Source organism: Hemitrygon akajei, chromosome 16 (genome assembly GCF_048418815.1).
Source record: "Hemitrygon akajei chromosome 16, sHemAka1.3, whole genome shotgun sequence".
Lineage (NCBI taxonomy): Eukaryota > Metazoa > Chordata > Chondrichthyes > Myliobatiformes > Dasyatidae > Hemitrygon > Hemitrygon akajei.
This window is the reverse complement of record NC_133139.1, coordinates 64021929-64045558: the sequence shown is the minus strand read 5'-3', so window position 1 is coordinate 64045558 and position 23630 is coordinate 64021929. Positions and strand designations below refer to the sequence as shown.

Here is a 23630-nt window from a genome sequence, read left to right as displayed (position 1 = left end):
GTCCTAGTCTGGGAAGTCACAGTGGGGTCCAGGGCTTTGAGCTCACAACTTGGGCACCTTCAAGTACAGTACGGAAAAATTACCTCCCCACCGCTTAAAGAGCAGGGGAAGCTGAGAGCGTTTCAATTGTGGATGCTGTGTGTCACTGCCCTCAGCCCTCCCGCTGTTGTCATGCTTTTAACCTTGAACCTGTTCTCTTGCAGGAGGAAGACGAGGTTCCTGATGATGAGACGGTGAACCAGATGATAGCCAGACACGAAGAGGAATTTGATCTCTTCATGGTGAGAACTGTTGGGTACACACCAGGGTAGGGTAGGGGCTCCTAATCTTTTCTGCTGTTATCCTTTTCCCCTCCTCTCTACTGAAACGGTGCTAACTTCCATTGGTTATGAAGCCTTATGCCTCATTAGGGGCAGCACAAAAGCATCACTTTACAGCACCAACAATTGGATCGCTGGGGTTCAATTCCCGCCACTGTCTGTAGGCGGTTTGTCTGTTCTCCCTCGTGGCTGCGTGGGTTTCCTCCAGTGCTTCAGTTTCCTTCCACGTTCCAAGATGCACGGGTTAGGGTAGTGAGTTGTGGGCAGGCTATGTTGGCACCAGAAGCACGTCGACACTGGCACCAGGCGCGATCCTCTCTGATTCGATTTGACATGAACGGCGCATTTCACTGTATGTTTTGATGTACATTTGACAAATAAAGCTTTGATATAAAATCCTTATCCTTAAATTCAAATCCCCCCCATGGTCTCCTCTTCACTATCTCACGCTAGCGTAATACTATTACAGCGACAGCGAAACATCCAGCACTGTCTGTAAGGAGTCTGTATACTCTCTGTGTGACCGTGCGGGTTTCATCTGGGCGCTCTGGTTTCCTCCCACATTCCAAAGACGTACGAGGTCACATGGGTGTTATTGGGCAATGCAGGCTTGTTGACCTAGAGGGGCGGTTATTAGAGATACTGCATGATAATACACCTCCTGTGCTACATGTCTGAACCTGGACTGAGCCAGCCACATCATGAACTTAAAAATGCGTCCGCGCAGATCTTCTTAGCAGGCGCAAGGGCAGCTCCTACCCTACTGCTACAAGACCATTGAATAGTTCCCTAGTACGGTGAGTTGGACTACCTTGCATCCTGTAGCTTACCTGAACTGCACTTTCTCTGTAGCTGTACACTTCATTCTGCTTTCTATCAAAGTGGATTCCGGTTAATTGGGACACATTGGGACCAATACATTCTGGCCCAGTTTAGCAACTGCCCCAATTAATCAAGGTTTCATGGAAGTAGTTAAAATGGTACTAAAGAAGACAAACTTCCATTTTACTGAGTAACAAATCATGTATTAAATGAATTACAGGATAGATTAGAGCACTACCAAACAGCTACTACAGTACTATAAGACTGTGGTTATCGATGGAGGAATTCATCCAGTGTACGATGCCATGTAAGGGATGTCCAGGGTGGGGCTGCATCCCTGGTGAAGGAGATTGTCCTGTCCTTTCTGGGGCAGCTCACTCACCTTTGGTCCCCACTGTACACTCAGTTCTCACCTGTGGCTCCAAGTAGCAGTTTGCATGCGACAGCGACCACACCCCGGTACACCGCTTCGCGTGAAGGTAGCCGGTGAGCCTCATACCCCGGTGAGATGGGGACATGCCTGTCCTGGCATGTGAATTTGGCTCCAGCTCCAGCAGATGAGACCATTAGTGAGAACCAACGGCCAAGAAGGCGGTTCTACAACGCTTCCTGTAGAGCGAAAAGTATGATAAGATAGAAGAAATCATGGTTATCCACTATAACTAAGGAATTCCCCAGTTTGTGACAACTACTCGTGCCAATGGAATTAGACTTCTGAAGCTAAGAGAGTGGAACTGTTCCTGTGCAATGGCTACTGTAAAAACTCTCCTACACAGGTTTCACTGTCATCGTTGGATACAACAGACTACCAACACACTGCCATTTCTTTCGATTGTAAATGAACAAAATTAGCACAAGTGCCTAGTGCGGAGAATGGACTACCTTCAACCAATGTTTTCAACAATTGCATCCAAGTCTCCAAGTCTTCGTCTTCAATGTAACATTCAAGTTGACTACTGATTCCTTCGAATTCTTATAGTTCATAACTTGTTGGAATAGTGAAATCGTTTCATTTGCACTTTTGGCCATTTCTGGTATCTCCAATGCTTGAAACCACCATGAGCAAAACAATTTGTCTCACTTCTTATTTCTCAGAAACTATCAGTGACAAAAATCCCTGCTTTTTAACGCAATCAAACACAACTGATGCTATTTTAAAACTGTTTACTCTAAGCACAGCGTTGTGTCTAATGGCCACACAAGTTCACATGACTGACACTAGTTAGAAACTGTTCGGCAGCAGTTTCCTCTCCCAAGCAGCATAATGTCCCAAATAAACAAAGGGAATTCCAGCTATGTTCTTGATTGGTTTTTGTTCTTTAAGAGTTGCCCCAAATAAGTGGCTGCCCAGATTAATTAATGGACCAAGTAACCGGAATCCATTATACAGTCGGCCCTCCTTATCCACGGGTTTCGCATGCGCGGATTCAACCAACCGCGGATTGGGAAAACCCGGAAGTTGAGCGTTGTTCGCCTCGTGTCGCGTTCATTCGCTACTTGTGTTGTGAGCAAGAGGAAGGAGTTTAAGGCTAGTAAGGGATGGCTGGCTAGCTACGTAAAGTGCTACAGCCTCAAGAACTTAAAGATCACGGGAGAATCGGGATCGGCTGATGCTGAGGCAGCATCAGCGTTCCCAGAAGAGCTACAATGGTTGCATCTGTACTGAAGATGTACAGACGTTTTTTTTCTTGTCATTATTCCCTAAACATTACAGTATAACAACTATTTACATAGCATTTACATTGTATTAGGTATTATAAGTAATCTAGAGATTATTTAAAGTATACGGAAGGATGTGTGTAGGTTATATGCAAATACTATGCCATTTTATATAAGGGACTTGAGCATCCGCGGGAGGTCCCGGAACCAATCCGGGAACCAATCAGAAGGGCCGACTGTACTGTTCTACCTTGCTGTACCTCACCGCACACTGTTATGGATCTGTTCTGTGGGACCAGTATGCATGAAAAACTATGCACTGTACCTTGGTACGTGACAGTAATAAACCAATTCCATTGTCAGTTCTTTGTCTCTGCTTTAAAAAGATGTAATGGTGAGGCTTTATAAGACATTGGTCAGACTGCATATGAAGTATTGTGAATAGTTTTGTGTCCCTTTTCTAATACGGTATGTGCTGCCATTCTCTTTCTTTCTCTCTCTCTCCCTCTCTCCCTCTCTCCCCTCTCCCTCGCCCCTCTCCCCCCTCTCCCCCTCTCTCTTCTTCTCTCTCGCACACTCTCACTCTCCTCGTTCTCTGCCCCTCAGCGGATGGACCTTGACCGTCGCCGGGAAGAGGCCAGGAACCCGAAGCGAAAGCCACGGCTAATGGAGGAAGATGAGCTTCCGAACTGGATCCTGAAAGACGACGCTGAGGTGGAGAGGCTGACGTGTGAAGAGGAGGAGGAGAAGATGTTCGGGCGAGGATCGCGGCAGCGCAAGGAGGTGGACTACAGCGACTCTTTAACCGAGAAACAGTGGCTCAAGGTAGGAGTGTGAGTGCGTGGGAATGCAGCCTGATCATCAGGCCCGTGTACACATGTACAACACAGGCCAAGCATGCACCCCACCTGAGGGAGAGCCTGCGTGGGGTGAGGATATTGCCATACCGAGAGAAACCAGCTGAGTCAGACTGTGAGGTGTCAACCGTACCTGTGGAAGTACGCCACAGCTGTGGGTCTGATACAGAGCAACATAGACAGGGAGATAGGAGTACTCACACTAAAGAAGACACAAAGAAGGTCAAAGACAGACATAATGACACACAGAACAAAGCCAGACACAGGCACATCCAGGAAAGGCACACACATGCAAATAGAGAACAAAGTCACATACATATTCAAAACCCCACGTAAGACAAACATATAGAAGGTCAAAAAGACACATGCACACACAAAGCCACACACACTCACACACACACACTCACTCACACACAAAGCCACACACACACACACACACACACACACACACACACACACACACACACTCACACACAAAGCCACACACACACTCTCACACACACACACTCACTCACACACAAAGCCACACACACACACTCACACACGCACACTCACTCACACACAAAGCCACACACACTCACACACACACACACTCACTCACACACACTCACACACACACTCACACAAAGCCACACTCACTCACACACACACACACACACACAGAGACACACAGACACTCAAACACACACACACAAAGCCACACACACACTCACTCACTCACACACACTCACACACACACACACACACACAAAGCCACACACACACTCACACACACACACTCACTCATTCACACTCACACACACACACACTCACTCACACTCACACACACACACGCACACTCACACACACACTCACACAAAGCCACACTCACTCACACTCACACACACACTCACACAAAGCCACACTCACTCTCACACACACACACACACACACACACACACACACACACACACACACACACACACACACACACACACACACACACAAAGCCACACACACACACACAAAGCCACACACACACTCACTCACACACACACACACACACACACACACACACACAAAGCCACACACACGAAAGACAGACATGTACAGACAGGCACAGAACACACACAAGTCAGACACTCTCTCTCTTGCTCTTGCCTCCACTGGCTGAATAAGGTCCAGTGAAGGATGGGTTTCATTGTGGTCTTTTTCTCTCCCAACAGGCCATAGAAGAGGGCAACCTGGAGGAGATCGAAGAGGAGGTGCGCCAGAAAAAAGCCCGCAAGCGGAAGCGGGACGTGGACCCTCCGGTAGTCATGGCGACCACCAGCACACGCAGCAGCCGGGACAAGGACGACGACGACAAGAAGAAGAAGAAGCGAGGACGGCCGCCGGCCGAGAAACTGTCACCAAACCCACCAAACCTCACCAAAAAAATGAAGAAGGCTGTGGATGCCGTCATCAAATACAAGGACAGGTTAGTGACGGGGAATCCTGGGCCATCGGGCAGCAGGTGATGGGATGGAGACAGAGGTTGGCAGTGGGTGGTTGGGCAATGGTAGAGCCAGGGCTTGGTTCAGTTACTCAATAACAGTAAGCTAGAACACAGCAAGAAAGCTTAGTGACATGGTATCGTGACAACAATTTTCCCTCAGAGCTGGTCATTGACTTGAGCGATAGGGATGGTGCATGCACTCCTGTCTACAGCAACTGTGTTAAGGTTCAGAAGATTGAAAGCTTCAAGTTTCTGGTGTGAACATTACCAATCATGTGTCTTGGTCCAACCACGATGATGTCACATCCAAGAAAGTTTACCAACGCCTCTACTTCCTCAGGAGGCTAAAGAAACTTGGCACATCCCCTTTGACCACCCCCCCACCAATTTTTATCAATGAACAATAGAAGGCATCCTATCTGGATGGCGTCGAATGGCAACTGCTGTGCCCGAGACCTCAAGAAATCGCAGAGCTTTGTGGACACAACTGAGAAGATCACAGATACCTGCTTACCCTCCATGGACTCTTTCCACCTACTGCCTCAGTAAGACCAGCAACCAGCACAATCAAAGACCTAACCCACTCTGGGCATTTTTTCACCTCCCCTCTCCCATCGGGCAGACTGTTATAAGACTATTGAACGGTTCCCTAGTACAATAAGATAAGCCATTGACCACCTTATTATTGTCTACCTGCACTGCACTTACTCTGTAACTGTCACACTTTACTCTGCATTGTTGTTGTTTTGCCTTGTACTACCTTTAAAGATTGGCTTTATTTGTCACATGTACATCGAAACATACAGTGAAATGTGTTGTTTGCACCAATGACCAGCACAGCCCGAGGATGTGCTGGGGGCAGCTTGCAAGTGTTGCCATGCTTCCAACACCATCATAGCTTGCCCACAACTTACTAACCCTAACCTACATACATCTTTGGGATGTGGGAGGAAACTGGAGCACCTGAAAGAAAGTTATGTAACCACGGGAGAAGGTACAAACTCCTTGCAGACACTGGCAGGAATTGAACCCCAATCGCTGGTGCTGTACAGTGTTACACTACATCCACTATACTGCTGCTCTTGCTGCACCTTACCTACTGCCATGCGTAATGAGTCCATCCGCATGAACAATATGCCAGACAAGCTTTTCACTGTAGTTTGGTACATGTGACAATAATAAACTAATTCCAGTTCCAATTCTGCAGAGAACAGGGGCTTGGTAGTGGCAGGGTCACAGAAAGTTGGGGACAGATGGGTGGGTGATTATGCAGAGAGCCTCCAGGGAGTTGGTGATTGAGACATGGGGTTTATTGGTTAAGTGGTTTGTTATTGTCACATGTGCCAAGATACAGTGCAAAGCTTCTCCTGACTTCTCTTTAAACAGACCAAGTCATTACACAGTGCATTGAGGTCAAATACAGTAAAACAATAACACTGCAGAATAAAGTGTTAAAGCTACCTTAAGAGAACAGTTCAGGGAAACGATGAAGTGCAAGATCATATCAAGGTAGATTATGAAGCTAAGAGTCCATCTTATTGTATAAGAGTTCCATTCAGGAGTCTGATCGCAATGAGATAGAAACTGTTCTTGTGGCTGGTACTTGCAGGCTTCTGTATCTTCTGCCTGAAAGGAGAGGGGATAAGAGAGAATGTCCAGAGGGTAGGGCTGTTTGCTTTACTGAGGCAGTCAACAGTTTAGAGAGAATCCATGGCAAGGATGCTGGTTCCTGTGATGTGCTGAGCTGTGCCCACAACTCTCTGCAGCCTTGGGTAGAGCAGTTGCCATACCAAGCCGCTATACATCCAGACTGAATGTTTTCTGTGGTGCACCAAGAAAGATTGATAAGAGTTGACAGGGACATGCCAAATTTCTTTAGCCTTCTGGGGAAGTAGAGACATTGATGAGTTTTCATAGCCGTGACATCAACGTGGTTGGATCATGATAGGATATTGGTGATGTTCACACCTAGGAGGTTAAAACTCTCAACCCTCTCAAACCACAACGTGTTTAACATAGACAGGAGCATGTGCACCACTCCCCTTCCCGAAGTCACTGACCAGCCCTTTTGTTTTGCTGACATTGAGGGAAAGGTTGTTGTTACGTCTCTGTGTCACTAAGGTCTCTATCCCTTTCCTGTATTCTGATTTGTCATTATTTGAGATGTAGCCCACCACAATGGTGTCATCTGCAAACTTGTAGATGGAGTGAGTTAGGATAATCACACGGTTGGTTATTGAGAGGATTAGTAATGCTTTCACAGAGGTTTGATAAGAAGATCAGTAATCGACTGGCCAATGTTAAGCTAGTCAGTGGAAGATGTTGTTTCTACACTATTGGGAGGGTGTCTGTCCAGCTCTGGCAAACACCAAGCATGCCCTTTTGATCACACTAGATCTCACAGAATCATAGAACGCTATAAAACAGGAACAGGCCCTTTGACCCATCTAGTCTATACCAATCTATTAATCTGCCTAGTCCTATCGACCTACACCTGGACCATGGCTCTCAGTACTCCTCCCATCCATGTACCTACCAAAGTTTCTCTTAAATGTTAATCAGATCCAAATCCACCACTTCTGCAGGCAGCTCATTTCACACTCTCACCACTCTCTGATTGAAGAAGATCTCCTCCCCAGGTTCCCCTTAAAACATTTCACCCTTCACCCTTAACCCATGACCTCTAGTTCTAGTCTCACCCAACCTCAGAGGAAAGAAACCTGCTTGTATTTACCATATCTATACCCCTTGCAATTCAATAGGTACATTTAATGTCAGAGAAATGTATACAATATACATCCTGAAATTCTTTTTCTTCACAAACATCAACAAAAACAGAGGAGTGCCCCAAAGAATGAATGACAGTTAAATGTTAGATCCCCAAAGCCCCCCCCCCAGCTTCCCTCCCCCACCAGCAAAAAATCATCGGCACCCCTGCTGAGCACTCAAGTGTGCAGCAAAGCATCAATAAAGACACAGACTTACAGCATCCCAAAGACTACTCATTCACCCAGTAATTCGACATACCACAGGCTCTCTCTCTCTCTCTCTCTCTCCCTAATAAGGGAAAGAGAGCTGTCCCCTTTTCACAGTGAGAGGGGAGACATAACAAAACAACTGACTGATTTATGGTGTTAAAGGTCTGTTGCGTCACTTTTTCTGAGCTCTGTGCCCAAAGAACTCACACAGCCAATGGCCAGCTCCCTACTTACAATTTTCCATCTCCCATGATGCACCAGACGGTGCTGAGAGCAGGTCCCATTTCCACAAAAAATCAAATTTTGTATATCTCTACCAAATCTCGGTCGTTCTCTGCTCCACTCTAGGGAATAAAGTCCTGACTTAACCTTTCCTTAAAACTCAGGTCCTCAAGTGCTGGCAATAACCTTATAAATGTCTCAAGTTCAAGTTCATTGTCGTAGGTTTCCACAGGGTACAAACACTATGACAATTGGCTCTTTGCAGCAGCACAGTGTATCACAGACATCACAAACTTCAAGTTCAAAGTACATTTATTATCAAAGTACTGTATGTATACATAATTAAATATAAATAGACATAAATTTACATTAACATAAATTATACATGACTTATATGACACAATAAACACAACATAACATTAGTGCAATGTCCAGGTACTTGTCCAGGAGACTGTTTGATCAAGGAGATTTCTATAGTGTCATAAGAGGATGGAAACAGGCCCTTTGACCCACTGATTACAATAATATACCATTATATTCTACCAACATTCCTGTAATTCCATTCAGATTTTGACACTCGCATACACACTAGGGGAATTTACAGTGGCTAGTTATCCTATCAGCCTGTACATCTTTGGAAAACTGGAGCACTTGGAGCAGTGGGAACCATGTGGTTACTGGAAGAACGTGCAGACTCCACACGGACAGCAGCCGATATCAGTAGGTGATTTGATAGAGGTGTACAAGATGATAAGAGGCATAATTCAAATGGACAGGCTTTTTTCCTAAAGCAGTAATAGCTAATATGAGGGGACATAATTTTAAGGTGATTGGAGAAAATTATAGCTTTTTTTTCCACAGGTAGTGGTGGTAGTGGCAGGTACATTACAGATATTTAAGAGACTCTTAAACAGGCATGTGAGTGATAGAAAAATGAAGGGCTGTGCGGGAGGGAAGCATTAGATTGTCAGTTAGATGGAATAGGTAAAAAGGTACAAAGACTGACAAGCATCCAATGTGCAAAGAAGACAATCGGTGCAAATAAAATAAGTAAATAAATAATACTGAGGATGTGATTTGAAGAGTCCTTGAAAGCGAGCCCACAGGTTGTGGAATGAGTTCAGCATTCTGGTGAGTGAAGTTATCCAAGCTGGTTCAAGAGCCTGATGGTTGAGAGTGCTAAGTGTTCCTGAACCTGGTGGTGTGGGACCTAAAGCTCCTGTACCTCCTTCCCGATGATAGTAACAAGGTGACAGAATGGCCTCTACGGTCAGAGTTAATGATGGCTGCTGCTTTCTTGTGGCAGCATCCCTTGTAAATGTGCTTAACGGTGGACATGTAGATCTGGTGGCAGGTTTTAAAAGCAAAATGGATAAATACTCAAAAATGGAGAAGGCTGGGTTGCAAGGGCAAAGAGCTAGCACAGCTATGAAGGACTTAACGGCCTCTTTTTTATGGTGTAGTATTTAATGATTCTCGGCTTCGCTGTACCCTGTTAAAGATGAACCCTGAATTACACTGTAATTAGTGTAGACAGCAAAGTAGGTCTGAATCCTACTGTTGTACTGTGGGTGGGACTGCACTGTTCAGCCACTATAATTAAAGCAGAGCCAGCAGACACCAGATCTTTATATCTCTCTTCTTCTGTGCAGCAAGTAGCTAATAATTGACACTTCTTTATTCTTTCTTAAAGTAGTACTGGCCGACAGCTCAGTGAAGTTTTTATCCAACTTCCATCTCGCAAGGAGCTTCCCGAGTATTACGAGCTGATCCGCAAGCCGGTTGACTTCCGGAAGATCAAGGTACGTGCCGGGCCAGCTCATGCCTGCCTTTCCGAATGTGTGCAAAGCCTGAGGGTTTCAGCCTCTGAATGTGCCACACGTGCCAGCGTTTCCCAAACTGTTAGGTGCTGGAGTGTCTGGCACTGCTACTTGTGAAGTGACACAGAATTAGTCTCTGTCCAGCTCATGAAATTTGTACGCAGCCTCACGCTAATGGTATATGTCGAAAGCACGTAATCCAGTGCAGTACGTGTTCCTGCCCATTGGCATATTCTTCAGGCAAATACGCCATGCCCCAATCTATTCATCTATGGGACAGTCCAATAGAATATCCCGAGGTTCATGATATTTGGCACGGTACTGATGTTTATTGGTATATTTCATATATGTGCAGCCCCCACTTGGTATGTTTCATGCTAGTATAATGCTTCACAGTGCCAGTGGCTCAGGTTCAGTATCACCACTACCTGTAAGGAGTTTGTATGGATTTTCTCTAGGTACTCCAGGTCCTACAGGTTAGTAAATTGTGGGCATGCTGTTGGTGCCGGTAGCATGGCAACACCTGCCCCCAGCACTTCCTCGGACGGTGTTGGTCATTGATGCAAAACAGTGCATTTCACTGTGTGTTTCGATATACGTGTGAGAAATAAAGCTAATCTCTAATCTCCAACCCACTTATAGGATCAGATTTTCCTTTCCCTGTCCTGCATACTGGGCACTTGTTGTCCCACATCTGTCCATGGCCCAACCTAAAGAGTCATCTCCTGCTACATTGAGTGTTCCTTGACGCTTGGGCGATGAGATGTGGAAAAGCACTGGTCCAGGCTGCTCTTCCTTCCTTTCAGCACAGTCGGAACACTTTGCTCATGCTGAGTAGCCCTATGCGCTTCAGAGAACCAGTGATCAAACCATATGGTGCTTACAGCATGGGGTGCAGGGTGACGGCAAGTCACTGCCCTTCTCTGGAAGGGTGGTTGATATTTGCAGAACAGGCTGAGAATGAACTGACTGCTGCCTTTCTCTCAGTAGGAGCGGATCCGTAACCACAAGTATCGCAGCCTCAATGACCTGGAAAGAGATGTGATGCTGCTGTGTCAGAACGCACAGACGTACAACCTGGAGGGTTCACTGGTAGGTAACAGAGAGGCTACAGAAAGGCTATTTGGCCCATTGTGCCTGTACCACCACAGCGTATTACAGCCATGATACAGGCCCTTCGGCCCAACTGTTCCATGCTGACTACATCATCCTCCCTGCTGCCCATGTTCGGCCTGTAGCTCTCCAAGCCCTTCCCCTCCATTTACCTTTCCAGCTCAGAAACAGATTTATTATCACTAAATTATTCATGAAATTTGTTGTTTTGTGGCAGCATTATGGTAAAATACATAAAAGATTATTACGTTACACAAAGAAATATTTTTTAAAATGAGTAGTGCAAAAAGTGAGGTAGTGTTCATAGATTCTATGAATTTGGTGATATTAATTTTATTTCTGCCTCTTTACCAATCGCCTTACATATATTTCCCTTTCATTTACATATCAAATTCTCCTATAAAATTTACTTCATCATCTCTTACAGACATTGAATTCAGATCGTGACAACTCACTGTGTGATAATGGGCTTCTCATAATTAGCTTTGCTGCCAGATCCCTTCAAATTCTGGTGAAAGAACCCCCTCCCCCCATCCTGTCAAACCCCCTCATGATTTTAAACACCTCTAATCACTCCTTAACCTTCTCTACTCCACGCCCCTCCTGGGCACGTAATACTGCATGCATCATATTCAAATCAGCTTGGCTTTGAAAATAACTTCTGATCTTCAGGATGGATCAGTCCAAGCTGGCTTGGTAGCCACTGGCTTTTTATAAATGAACAAACTCATCAAAGCCAAAGTCAAGTTTATTATCATCTGCACAGGTACATGTACACACAGGTGCAATGAAAACTTACCTGCAGCAGCATCACAGGCACAGAGCATCAAATAGAGAACATTCACAAGAAAAGCACAAACACAATTTTTAAAAGAAAAAATACAATTAGAACAGAATAAAGTAAATTCTGTTTTAGTGCTAAGTGGTCATTGTGCTGCTAAGCTGTAGTGATTAGGGTTTTGCCAGCTGGTTGAAGGGAAGTGGCTGTTCTTAAAGCTGGTGGTGTGGGACTTCAGGCTTCTGTGCCTCTTGTCTGGTGGTAGATGTGAGAAGAAGCCATGGCCCAGGTGGATATTGGATGGTGGATGTTGCCTTCTTGAGGCAGCACCACCTGTAGGTACACTCGTTGGTGGGGAGGGATTTGCCCATGATGTGTAGATGATGTATTGCATCATGCTTACAATGGACTGAGGATTCAAGTGGCAAGATACCTGCATGTATAACCAGCAGTGTGACTACTGGGCTGAATGGAGGCACACTCATTGCTTTGATTAGGTTGGGTAGCAGAATAATTTGTCATACTAGAGCTTGGGTCAATTCAGGTTTTAACTCTGTACTGACCTCCTATCAAGAACTACTCCAGTATCTCCACAACCTTGAAATCTTTCCAAAAGTGTGGTTGCAAAAACTGGAAACAGTATTGCAGCTGAGACTTACCAGGAATTTACTAGTTTAGTTTCTTTAATCCAGTTTATAAAAAGGTTGTTCAGTGATTTGAGCTTGCTTTGCCCCATTCTGTATGCTAGCCTGCTTCCCCAGGATCACTTTCAGTTTACCATCATGTGCACAAGTACGGCGAGCTACAGTACAATGAAAAACTTGCTTGCAGCAACATCCCAGGCACGTAGGTTCAGACAACACACAAAACATGAATTATATCTAAATGATAACAGGCAGTGAAGAAAAGTAAAACTACTTAATTCATGTGAACATAGATTTATACAGTGTGGAGTGAAGGCCTACTGAAGCTGTCCAGCTGAGCTTGTCCCATTTACCCGCATTTGGCTCATCCTTTAAACCAGGGGTTCCCAACATGCGGTCCACGGACCCCTCGGCTAATGATAGGGGTCTATGGCAGAAAGAAGGTTGGGAACCCCTGCTTTAAACCTTTCTACAAACCTGCATAAATGCCTTTAAAATGTTGTAATTATACCTTCCTCTATAGCTTCCTCTGGCAGTTCATTCCATATACTAACCACCCTCTGCCTTCTGTCACTCAGGTCTCTTAAGTTTTCACCCTTTCACCTTAAAGCTATAATCTCTAATTTAGACTCCTCTACCCTTGGAGACTGTGACCATTGGAAAAATATTGTGACCTTATTTATGCCCCTCATGATTTCATAAACCTCTATATGATCATCCCTCAGCCTCCTCTGCTTCGGGATAAGGAGTCTCAGATTTTCCAGTCCTTCCTTATAACTCAAGGCCTCTAGTCCCAGTAACATCCTTGATAATGATGTGCTGTTGTTCACCACCTCCACAAATCTTGTACAACTTAGCCCAACTTTCTCCTTAAACCTGATCAATGCTTTTTTAAAGACCTCCCATTGCCAGAATAATCCTAGTATTTTCTAACTCCAGAACTCCGATTATTGACCTGAATCACTTCCCTTTCCACAGACACTGACTGACCTGAGCACCTGCCTGTTTTTTCCAGCATCTACAGATGTTTTTCTTTCACTTTCAAAAAACTCTTATTTGACTTTCAGATTGAAAAAGTGGTCAACAAGACATTCATAGTTTTGGACTTCGTCAGTGGAGTTCTAGAGTGTAGATGCAGTGAAGTAAACTAAACTTTATGGGGCACTAATCCAGTGTACAGTGGAGTATTGAGCTCGATTCTGTTCCCTCATTTTGGGAAGGTTGTGAAGGCAATGGAGAGCATCTTGAAAACAATTATGAAAAAGTATCCTGAGATAAGGGGCTGCAGATAAAAGAGATTAGGGAATCTGTGACAGTTTCCGTACAGACTGGAGAACACAAGCTACAATATAAAGAGGAAGGATTTCTGACAAAGTATGTGGTTGGAACCTGCAATGTATTGCATGTGAATAAGGTGAAGGCAGGCTACATTGTGGTCTTTAAGAGGGAATTGGATAAATATATGATGGGAAAAAACCTGGAGTTGTAGCGAAAGGGCTGGTTGGTTGGTTGAACTAGAGAGGTGCTCTGGCAGAGGACCAGTATGCACACATGACCTCTTTGTATTGAGTTCACAATCTACCTTTGCACCTTTCTGTCTCCCTGCACTGCACGTAAAGCAAAGTTCTATAGAGATCCTCTACTCAAATCAAGCTGTCATGTGCACAAGTACAGTGAGATTCATGTATAGTGAAAATCTTGCTTGTAGCAGCATCTCAGGCACGTGGGCTCAGACAACACACAACATGTTGAACCTTCAAGTGGATGGGCTACAATGACCATGGACGTACACTCAATGGTCACCTCACACGTGCACCTGGCTTCACCTGTCATCTTCTAGCTTGTCCTCCTCCCCACCTTCTTATTCCCCCTTTCCTTTCCGGTCCTGATGAAGGGTTTAGGCCCGAAGTATCGACTATTTACTCTTTTCCATAGGTGCTGCCTGGCCTGCTGAGTTCCTCCAGCATTTTGTGTGAACTACACTCTGTGGCCACTTTATTAGGTACCTCCTGTAACTAATATGATCTTCTGCTGCTGTAGCCCATCCACTTCAAGCTTCAACATACTATGCATTCAGAAATGCTCTTCTGCACACCACTGTTGTAATGCATGGGTATTGTTGTCTTCCTGTCAGCTGGAAACAGTCAGGCCATTCTCCCCTGACCTCTCTCATTACCGAGGCATTATCACCCACAGAACTGATGCTCATTGGATGTTTTTTTGTTTTTCACTCCATTCTCTGTAAATTCTAGAAAATCCCAGGAGATCAGCAGTTTCTGAAATACTCAAACCACTCCATCTGGCACCAACAATCATTTCATGGTCAAAGTCACTTGATTCATATTTCTTCCCCATTCTGATGTTTGGTCTGAACAACTGATCCTCCTGACTATGTCTGCATGCACTGAGTTGCTGCCACATGATTGGGTGTTTAGATACTTGTATTAACAAGCAGGTGTACCTAATAACGTGGGAACTGAGTGTAGATTTATACAGCAAGGTAACAGGCCCTTTGCCCATACTTAAACATGCTGACCAAGTTGTCTACTTGAGCTCTTCCCATTTGTCAGATTTTGGCCCATATTTCTCTAAAACTTTACTATCTACATTCTATATTTCTACCCTACATTGCATGTTACTGAGTAATTGACTCTTGTAAGTCATCCCACTGCTGATAATATCCTCTTCCTGTTCCTTGTAGATCTATGAAGATTCCATTGTGCTCCAATCCGTTTTTACTAGCGTACGGCAGAAGATCGAAAAGGAAGAGGACAGTGAGGATGATAGCGAGGAAGGAGAGGAGGAGGAAGAAGAGGGGTCGGAGTCAGAATGTAAGACCGGAATGCATTTGGCTGCCATAAGATCATATGACATAGGAGCAGAATTAGACCATTAGGCCTATCAAGTCTGCTCCTCCATTTGATCAGGGCTGATTTACTATCCTTCTTAATCCCATTCTACTGCCTTCTCCCCGTAACCTTTGTCGCCATTATTATTCAAGAATCTATCAGCCTCCCCTTTAAATATAGCCAATGACTTGGCCTCCATGTCTGTCTGTGGCAATGAATTCCACAGATTCGCCATCCTCTGGCTAAAGAAGTTCCTCCTCATATTTATTCTAAAGGGACGTCCTTGTATTCTGATGCTGTGCCCTCAGGTCCTGGACTCCCAGACTTTTGGAAGCATCCACTCAAGCTAGGCCATCCTATATTCAATAGGTTTCATGAGATGTCATCATTCTTCTAAATTCCAATGAGTATAGGCCCAGAGCCATCAAATACTCCTCATACATTAACCCTTTCATTCCCGGGCTCATTCTTGTAAACCTTCTCTGGACCCTCGCTGTTGCCAGATAAAGGGGCCCAGATCTGCTCATTATATTCCAAATGCGACCTGACCAAGCTCCTGTTTGTCTCAGGAACTTTTGATCAGATCTTCTGGCCCCAGTTCCTTGCACAGTATCACCTCCAGATCTAGACAAAGCCCTTCAACTGAGAATGACTTGAGGTGAAATAGCTTGGTGAAGTGAGCAGAAAGTCGAAGCAGAGATAGGGAATTGGACCATGGGGTTTGGTGCCCTCTCAGCTGGAGATAAGTTCACGGAACCAAAAACTGAAAGAACATCCTGACAGATTTCTCTGCACTACATTGCCCCAACTGCTCTCGCTTTGCAGGGAAATTGGAACTGATTCGATCCAAATTCAGGGTGATAGTCTCCAGTTAAGAGAACAGGAGACTCCAGTTAAGAGAAGGAGGGTATTCTGGCAAATGAACAGCTTGGGGAATGGGGATATCAAGCAAACTCACTGGGATCAAGGGTACAGAGCTGAGTTACAGATTAAGAATGAACACACACATGCACCCACTCTCGACGCGCGCGCACACACGCACGCACGCACCCATTCTCGACACGTGCACACATGCGTGGCACACACACACACCCCTCCAAACAGCCTCCGGGCCTCCAGTCACTACATCTGATAACTCCGATCAGTGCATATGTATCCTGCCAGTGATGAGGTAAATCCGTGGTAACCCCATTTCTTTCTCTCTCTCTCTCGCTCCCTCCCTCTCCCTTCTTCCCACTCACAGCTCGATCAGTGAAAGTGAAGATTAAGCTGGGCCGGAAGGACAAGAGTCAGGATCGAGTGAAAGGGCGGAAACGCTCTAGCCGCACCTCCAAGTCCAAACCTATTGTAAGCGATGATGACACGGAGGAGGAAGTGGATGAGGTGGGACCCAGTACCTGAGCCCATTATTGCAGAGTTTCCGTTATACAAAGTTGAGTTTAATACGGGAACTCCAGTATTGGGTGGCCAGTAACCTCCTCCATGTTGGCCTCATGTATTCAAGGTTGTAGCTTTGTAATAACTCACCAGCTATAGTTGACACGTTTTCGTAAGCTTTCATACAAAGTGTACTGCGATCTGCAATAACAGACTTTGTAAGGACAAAACACTTGTATATCAGAAATAATTATCGGATGATCTAGCACATTGATGTTGGCTGGGAGGGAAATTTTGGCAAAGGCACAGAGATGACCCCTCTGTTCTTTGTGGTAGAACCACAGAGTTTGTAATTGTTTAGGTCTCAATATTTCATCCAGTAGGCATGGTAGCGTAACGCTATTAAAGCGCCAGTGACTGGGGTTCAATTCCCGCCACTGTCTGTTAGGAATTTGTACATTTTCTCTGAGAGCACATGGGTTTCTTCTGGGTGCTCTGGTGTCCTCCCACATTCTCAGGATGTATGGGTCAGCCCTACCATTTTTTGTGTTCAGTGTTTGGAAATACAATCAAAGTGCTCTGGTTAGTAGGTTGATTGGGTGGTGCGGGCACGTTTGGCTAGAAGGCTCTGTTTCCATGCTGTATCTCTAAATAAATCAAAAAAGGTACCACATCATTACAGCACTGACAGCTGTATGGTCTGGAGCAGGACTTCCCTGACTCAGAGGTAAGAATCCTGCCAGTTGGAACAAACAGGCACAGTATAAGCTGTGGTCCAGGATGCTCCCCCAGGCCCACATGTAAAGAATGGGCAATCACACCGACCAATATCACTTATCAACATATTGCCCCTTTTTAAAATGTAGCAGGGTTTCACAAAGCAACGAAGGCTGGAGGTGACAAAGTTACCAGGATTGTCTCAGAATTTTATTTATTTTCTTTCTCTATCTCCATTTTTAGGAACGGTCAGGAACTGGTACAGATGAAGATTAATCTCAGGATAACATTCTGTGTTGGGATCTACACTGGGGCTTGTCCATCCCTCTGAAAGTGACTGTGCGATGTTCTGGTACCTGTGTCCAGCTAGCAGTGTAGTGTACGTTCTTAGTATACGATGTAATCTTGCATATTTATAGCAGCAGAAGAGAAGGCATGTAGGTTTATCAACTTAGTGTCTCGCTGTGTTGAAGCTGGTCATGCTCCCAATGGCATTAATGGCACAGTCTTTTCCAAGTCAGCATTCATTGTGCAAATAAGGATAACTCAAGACACAGCTGCTAATTCCAGCCATCTAAATCTTTCCTCTTCCTTCCTTTTTACTGCCCTCTGAGTTTCCCCGCACTGTGTAATATATAAGCCATCTGGTTAATTGTTATATTAATTAAATTAACCAAATGGGGTTGAATTGGGGGACCTTGACACTAACTCAGAGTGAACACATTTCCGATTGGTGCACAAGGAATGGCAACGTGGAAAAGTCTGTCCAGGAAAAGAACAAAAACTCATGAATTTGGGAATACTTGATTTTTCTAGACGTTCTATTTTGTTTCCTCTCTCCGTGCGAACGCAGTCAGTCACATGCAGTCCTTGCCTCATTGAACTGTGACTTGTGTAAGCATGTGTGTAGGAATTCATTCCCATTACTGTACTGTATTTTAAACAGGTCAAAACCACCATCTCTGCAGACTCTAAGGGGATTCTGTACGGTCATTATCACTGGACTACAATAAAATAAATACTTGACTGTGTCTGATTTATATATTGTGTTTGTGTGTGAATGTGCGTGTGTGTGTACGTGCACGCAGAGTACCCTTCAGTAATCCAACCCACTTCGATTTAGTACAATATCCCAATGCACTTCATAGGAGTGATAAAAGCAAAGATTAACATTGAGCTATTAGGGCACTTGGCCAAAAATGTTAGAACATTAAAAAATTTTGAATGTAAGACAGAACAGTATGGCACGGTACAGGCCCTTCAGCCCACAATGTTGGGCCAACCTTTTAACCTATTCTAAGATCAACCTAACCCTTCCCTCTCACATAACCCTCCAATTTTCTTTCATCCATGTGCCTATCTAAGAGTTTCTTAACTGTCTCTTATGATCTTGCCTCTACCACAGGGCATTTCACACACACACCACTCTGAAAAGAACTTACCTTTGACATCCCCCCTATACTTTCCTCGAATCACCTTAAAATTAAGCCCCCTGGTATTAGTCATTAAACACAACTCTGTTAAAAAGAGTTTTGTCGTTAAGGACCAAAAATTAGGGTCAAGTATAGCTTTTAATAATGGAGCAACTAAAATCAGTGATATACAAGAGACCAGAACTGGAGGGGCATAAATCTTCTGGAGGGTGAAGTTTTTTTATTTAGAGATGCTGCTCAGTAACAGGCCCTTCGGCCCAGTGACCCTCTCCAATTATACTCCACGTGACTAATTAATCTACTAACCCATACGTCTCTGGACTGTGGAAGGGAACCGGAGCACCCGGAGGAAACCCACGCAGTCAAGGAGAGAAGATACAAACTCCTTTCAAGCAGCGGTGGAGTTGAACCGGGACTGTTGGTGCTGTAATAATGTTGCACCACTGTGTGATAGAGAAGAGGAAACCATGGAGCAATTTTAACTCAAGGATGAGGATTGTACATCAAAGTTTAACATGGATAAGTACATGGATGGGATTGGTTTGAAGGAATATGATCCAGGTGCAGATAGATGGGACTAGGCAGATCAGGTCAGCATAGACTAGATGGATCAATGCCCCTTGTGATTAACAGTATATATCTCTGTAAGGTCACCCCTCAACCTACTCTCAAGGAAAAAAAGATTTTGGCCTATCCATCCACTCCTTATTACTCTAGCACCCCTTCCCACCCCCCCCCCCCCCCCCACTAACATCCTTGTGGATCTTTCCTTAACCTTTTCAGCTTAAAGATATCTTTTCCATAGCCAGGACAACTAGAAGTGCACACAATACTCCAAGTTTGGTCTCGCCAGCATCTTACACAGTTGCAACAACCAACTCCTGTACTTAGTGTCCTGACTGGCAAAGGCAAGTGTGGCAGGTGCCTTCTTCACCACTCTACTGAGGGCAGCATGGTAGCATATCGGCAAAATTCTTCACAGCACCAGCAATCGGATGATCAGGGTTCAATTCTCACTGCTGTCTACAAGAAGTTTGTACATTCTCCCACTGACGGCGTGAGTTTCGTCCAAGTGCTCCAATTTCCTCTCACATTTATTTCATAGACATATGGCTTAAGGTTAGTAAGTCACTGAAAGCATAGCAACACTTGCAGAGTGCCCCCAGCACATCCTTGGACTGGACTGTGTTGGTCATTTTCTCTATGTTTCAATGTACATTTGAAAATAAAACTAATCTATTTACCTGTGTCGCCATCTTTTAAGGTGCTAAGTACCTGGGTCTCTCTATTTTACAATACTGTTCCAGGACGCTGCCATTTTCTATGCTCAGAAATAAAACCAAAGTATTCTGGAAAAGACACAGCACTATCATACACCATCTGTTCTGGGATCTTGCTGTGTGCAAGTAGGCTACTGTTATTCCTGAATTACAATAGCTACCACACTTCAAAAATATTTTGTTCGCTGGTACATGCAGGCAGTGTGTCTCCAGCTCCTATTTGTGGCTGATGCTAATCTAAAATAGCTGAGTTTATTGATTATATGGCCATATGTTCTCACTTGCATTGCTGACACAGTGTTCTTTGTGATGTTACAACAAGACAGGTAGAAGATGTAAAGAGAGTTGACAAGGATGATACTCAAACGAGAAGGTTATAAATACCAAAGACTGGATAGGCTGCAAACTTCACTCCAGAAACTGGAACAATGAAGGAGCCCGGTAGAGCTCTGCGAAGAAGGAGATAATTCAGCATAAGTGGAGAGAGGACTATCTCATGTTCCAATTATGGACTAGTTTGTCTGTGGTACTCACTGACCAGAAACACTGCACAAGGCATTCACCTGCTCAGACTAACCAATTTTTTTTATTTGAAGAGGCCACATTCCATAAGATATAGAAGCAGAATTAGGCCATTCAGCCCATTGAGTCTGCTGCACCATGCTATCACAGCTGATTTATTTTTTTCTCTCAGCCCCATTCTCCTGCTTTCTCCCTATAACCTTTGATGCCCTCCCTTGCTAATCAGGAACCTATCAACCTCCACTTTAAATATACCCAATGACTTGGCCTCCACAGCTGTCTGGGGCAATAAATTCCACGGATTCATTATCCTTTGGCTAAAGAAAATTCTTCATCTCTGTTTTAAAGGGACATCCTTGTATTCTGAGGCTGTGCCTTCTGGTCCGACACTCCCCACTATAGGATACATCCTCTCCATGTCCATTCTATCTAGGCCTTTCAATGGTGGATTTGCACCCCCCCTCCCAACCCCACCATTCTTCTAAATCCCTGTGAGTACAGCCCCAGAGCCATCAAATGCTCCTGATATGTTAACCCTATCATTCCTGTGAACTACCTCTGGGTCCTCTCCAATGCCAGCACATTCTTTCTCAGATAAGGGGTCCAAAATACTCAATTCACAATACTCCAAGTGTAAGCAGCACATCCATCGATGCAGATTGTGAGCTATGCTGGGAACAAGCCTTGGGCATCAGAACCTGTGTGCTGAACTACATATACCTGTCTGGACACGCCCCCCACCCCCCCACTGACTGCTCCTGTGGCTCCTCCCACTGACCGTGGCTGCTCCCACAGACCCCGGCATAAAGGCGATTGGAGCCTGAGCCCTGCCCTCAGTCTCCAGGATGTAGTGTGGTGGTCAATTGCTGCTTGTTCTTTCTTCCAGTCAATAAAAGCCTATATCTCGCCTCACATCTCGGAGAGTTATTGATGGTGCATCAACCTGTGACCCCAACCATGGGATATTTTGATTCAGCTCTAGATTTATTTATCAGATGTACATTGAAACATACGGTGAAATGTTTCATTTGCATTAACAACCAATACACTCAAGGATCTTCTGGCGGCAGTTGCCAAGCGTTGCCACACATTCCAACACCAACATAGCATTCCCACAATGCTCAGCAGAACAACTCAAGCAGCAACAACAACAAAAGCAGGAGAACAAAACAAGACAACAGCAGAATAAACCCCTTTCCCATCCTCTTATCCACCCATCTCCTCGAGCATGCACAGAATGGCCTCCAACCCCAGGATAGGCCTGGGCATTTCTGATGGGCTTTTGACAGCTTGCCTTCCACAAAGGCTATTGAACTGTTTTCAAATGTCCCTGATAAAAAGCACTGAGAATCAGAATCAGGTTTATTATCACTGACTAAGATGATGTGAAATTTTGTGGCAGCGTACAGTGCAAAGACATAAAAATTACTATAAATTACAGAACAGTGCAAAAAAAGAATATTAGTGTAGTGTTTGTGGGATCATAGACCAATCATGTGACGGAGGGGTGGGGGAAGAAGCTGTTTCTGAATCACTGAGTGTGGGTCTTCAGGGTCCTGTATTTCCTCCCTGATAGAAGTAACAAGAAGAAGGCATGTCCCAGATGGTGAAGGTCCATAATGCCTTTTTAGGGCATTGCCTCTTGAAGATGTCCTCGATGGTGGGGAGCATTGTGCCCATCATGGAATTAGCTGAGTCTATAACCCTCTAAAGTCTCTTGCAATTCTTCCACACCAGGCTGTGATGCAACCGGTCAGAATGGTCTCAATTGCATATCTAAACAAATTGGCTAGACTCTGGTGACGTGCCAAATTTTCTCAAGTTCCTAATGTAGTAGAGCAGCTGGTGAGCCCTCTTCATGATGCATCAATGGGCTGGGTCCAGGATGGATCCTCGAGATAGAAACCCACAAGCTTAAAGCTGTGTATCTTAGTTTTGACGGGCACTTGATGGGTTGAAGGGCTTGGTTCTGTGTTGTATTGCATTATGATATGACTTTAATTAACAGTACTTTAACACAAAACGCAGGAGGAACTCAGGAGGTCAGGGAGCATCTATGGAGAAGAATAAACAGTTGACATTTCGGGTGAAGGCTCTTCGTGAGGATCTGATGAATTATCTTCCCCTATCCATCTACCTTATGCTTTGACTTCCATTTGCTCACTTTTGGCTAATATCCTTCTAAACCTTTAACTTAGGGTAAGTAATATTTTCAAAAAGATAAAATAAGTGGTGCAAAAAGAGAGCAACGTAGTGAGGTAGTGTTCATGGACCGTTCAGGAAATCTGATGGCACAGGGGAGGAAGCTGTTTATAGAACAGTGTGTACGTGTCTTCAAGCTCTTGTACCTCCTCCCCAATAGCAGTAATGAGAAGAGGGCATGTCCTGGGTAGTGAGGGTCCTTGATGACGGATGTGCCACCTTTTGGAGATGTATTTGACGGTGGGGAGGCTAGTGGCTATGATAGAGCTGGTTGAGTTTACAACCCTCTGCAGCTTTTTCCAATCCTGAGAATCGGAGCCTCCATACCAGATGGTGATGCATCCAGTCGGAATGTTCTCCATAGTACAGCTATAGAAATTTGCTAGAGTCTTCGGTGGCATAACGAAACTCCGAATGAAATATAGTCATTGATGTGCCACTTTTTTGTAACTGTATCAAAATATTGTGCCCAGGGTAGATCTTCATAGATGGTGACTCCCGGGAAACTAAAACTGCTCGCCCTTTCCACTGCTGACCCATTGATGTGGACTGGTATATTT

At 44.7% G+C, this 23630-nt stretch overlaps 1 protein-coding gene across 2 annotated transcripts in view; it reads left to right on the top strand.

Annotated features, from left to right (window-relative positions):
• The window catches only part of smarca4a (SWI/SNF related BAF chromatin remodeling complex subunit ATPase 4a), a 107809-nt gene extending 89140 nt beyond the window's left edge, over nucleotides 1-18669 (top strand). Inside the window, exons 27-34 of one of the 2 annotated variants that reach the window (XM_073069046.1) lie at nucleotides 204-281; nucleotides 3408-3626; nucleotides 4864-5117; nucleotides 10032-10137; nucleotides 11146-11247; nucleotides 15392-15521; nucleotides 16783-16922; nucleotides 17877-18669. In XM_073069046.1, the coding sequence (XP_072925147.1) occupies nucleotides 204-281; nucleotides 3408-3626; nucleotides 4864-5117; nucleotides 10032-10137; nucleotides 11146-11247; nucleotides 15392-15521; nucleotides 16783-16922; nucleotides 17877-17909 (1062 nt within the window). In that variant the 3' untranslated portion in view covers nucleotides 17910-18669. Of the gene's footprint in view, nucleotides 1-203; nucleotides 282-3407; nucleotides 3627-4863; nucleotides 5118-10028; nucleotides 10138-11145; nucleotides 11248-15391; nucleotides 15522-16782; nucleotides 16923-17876 lie in introns of both variants that reach the window. The other variant, XM_073069045.1, reaches the window with a different exon arrangement.
• Nucleotides 18670-23630: the final 4961 nt, after the last annotated feature.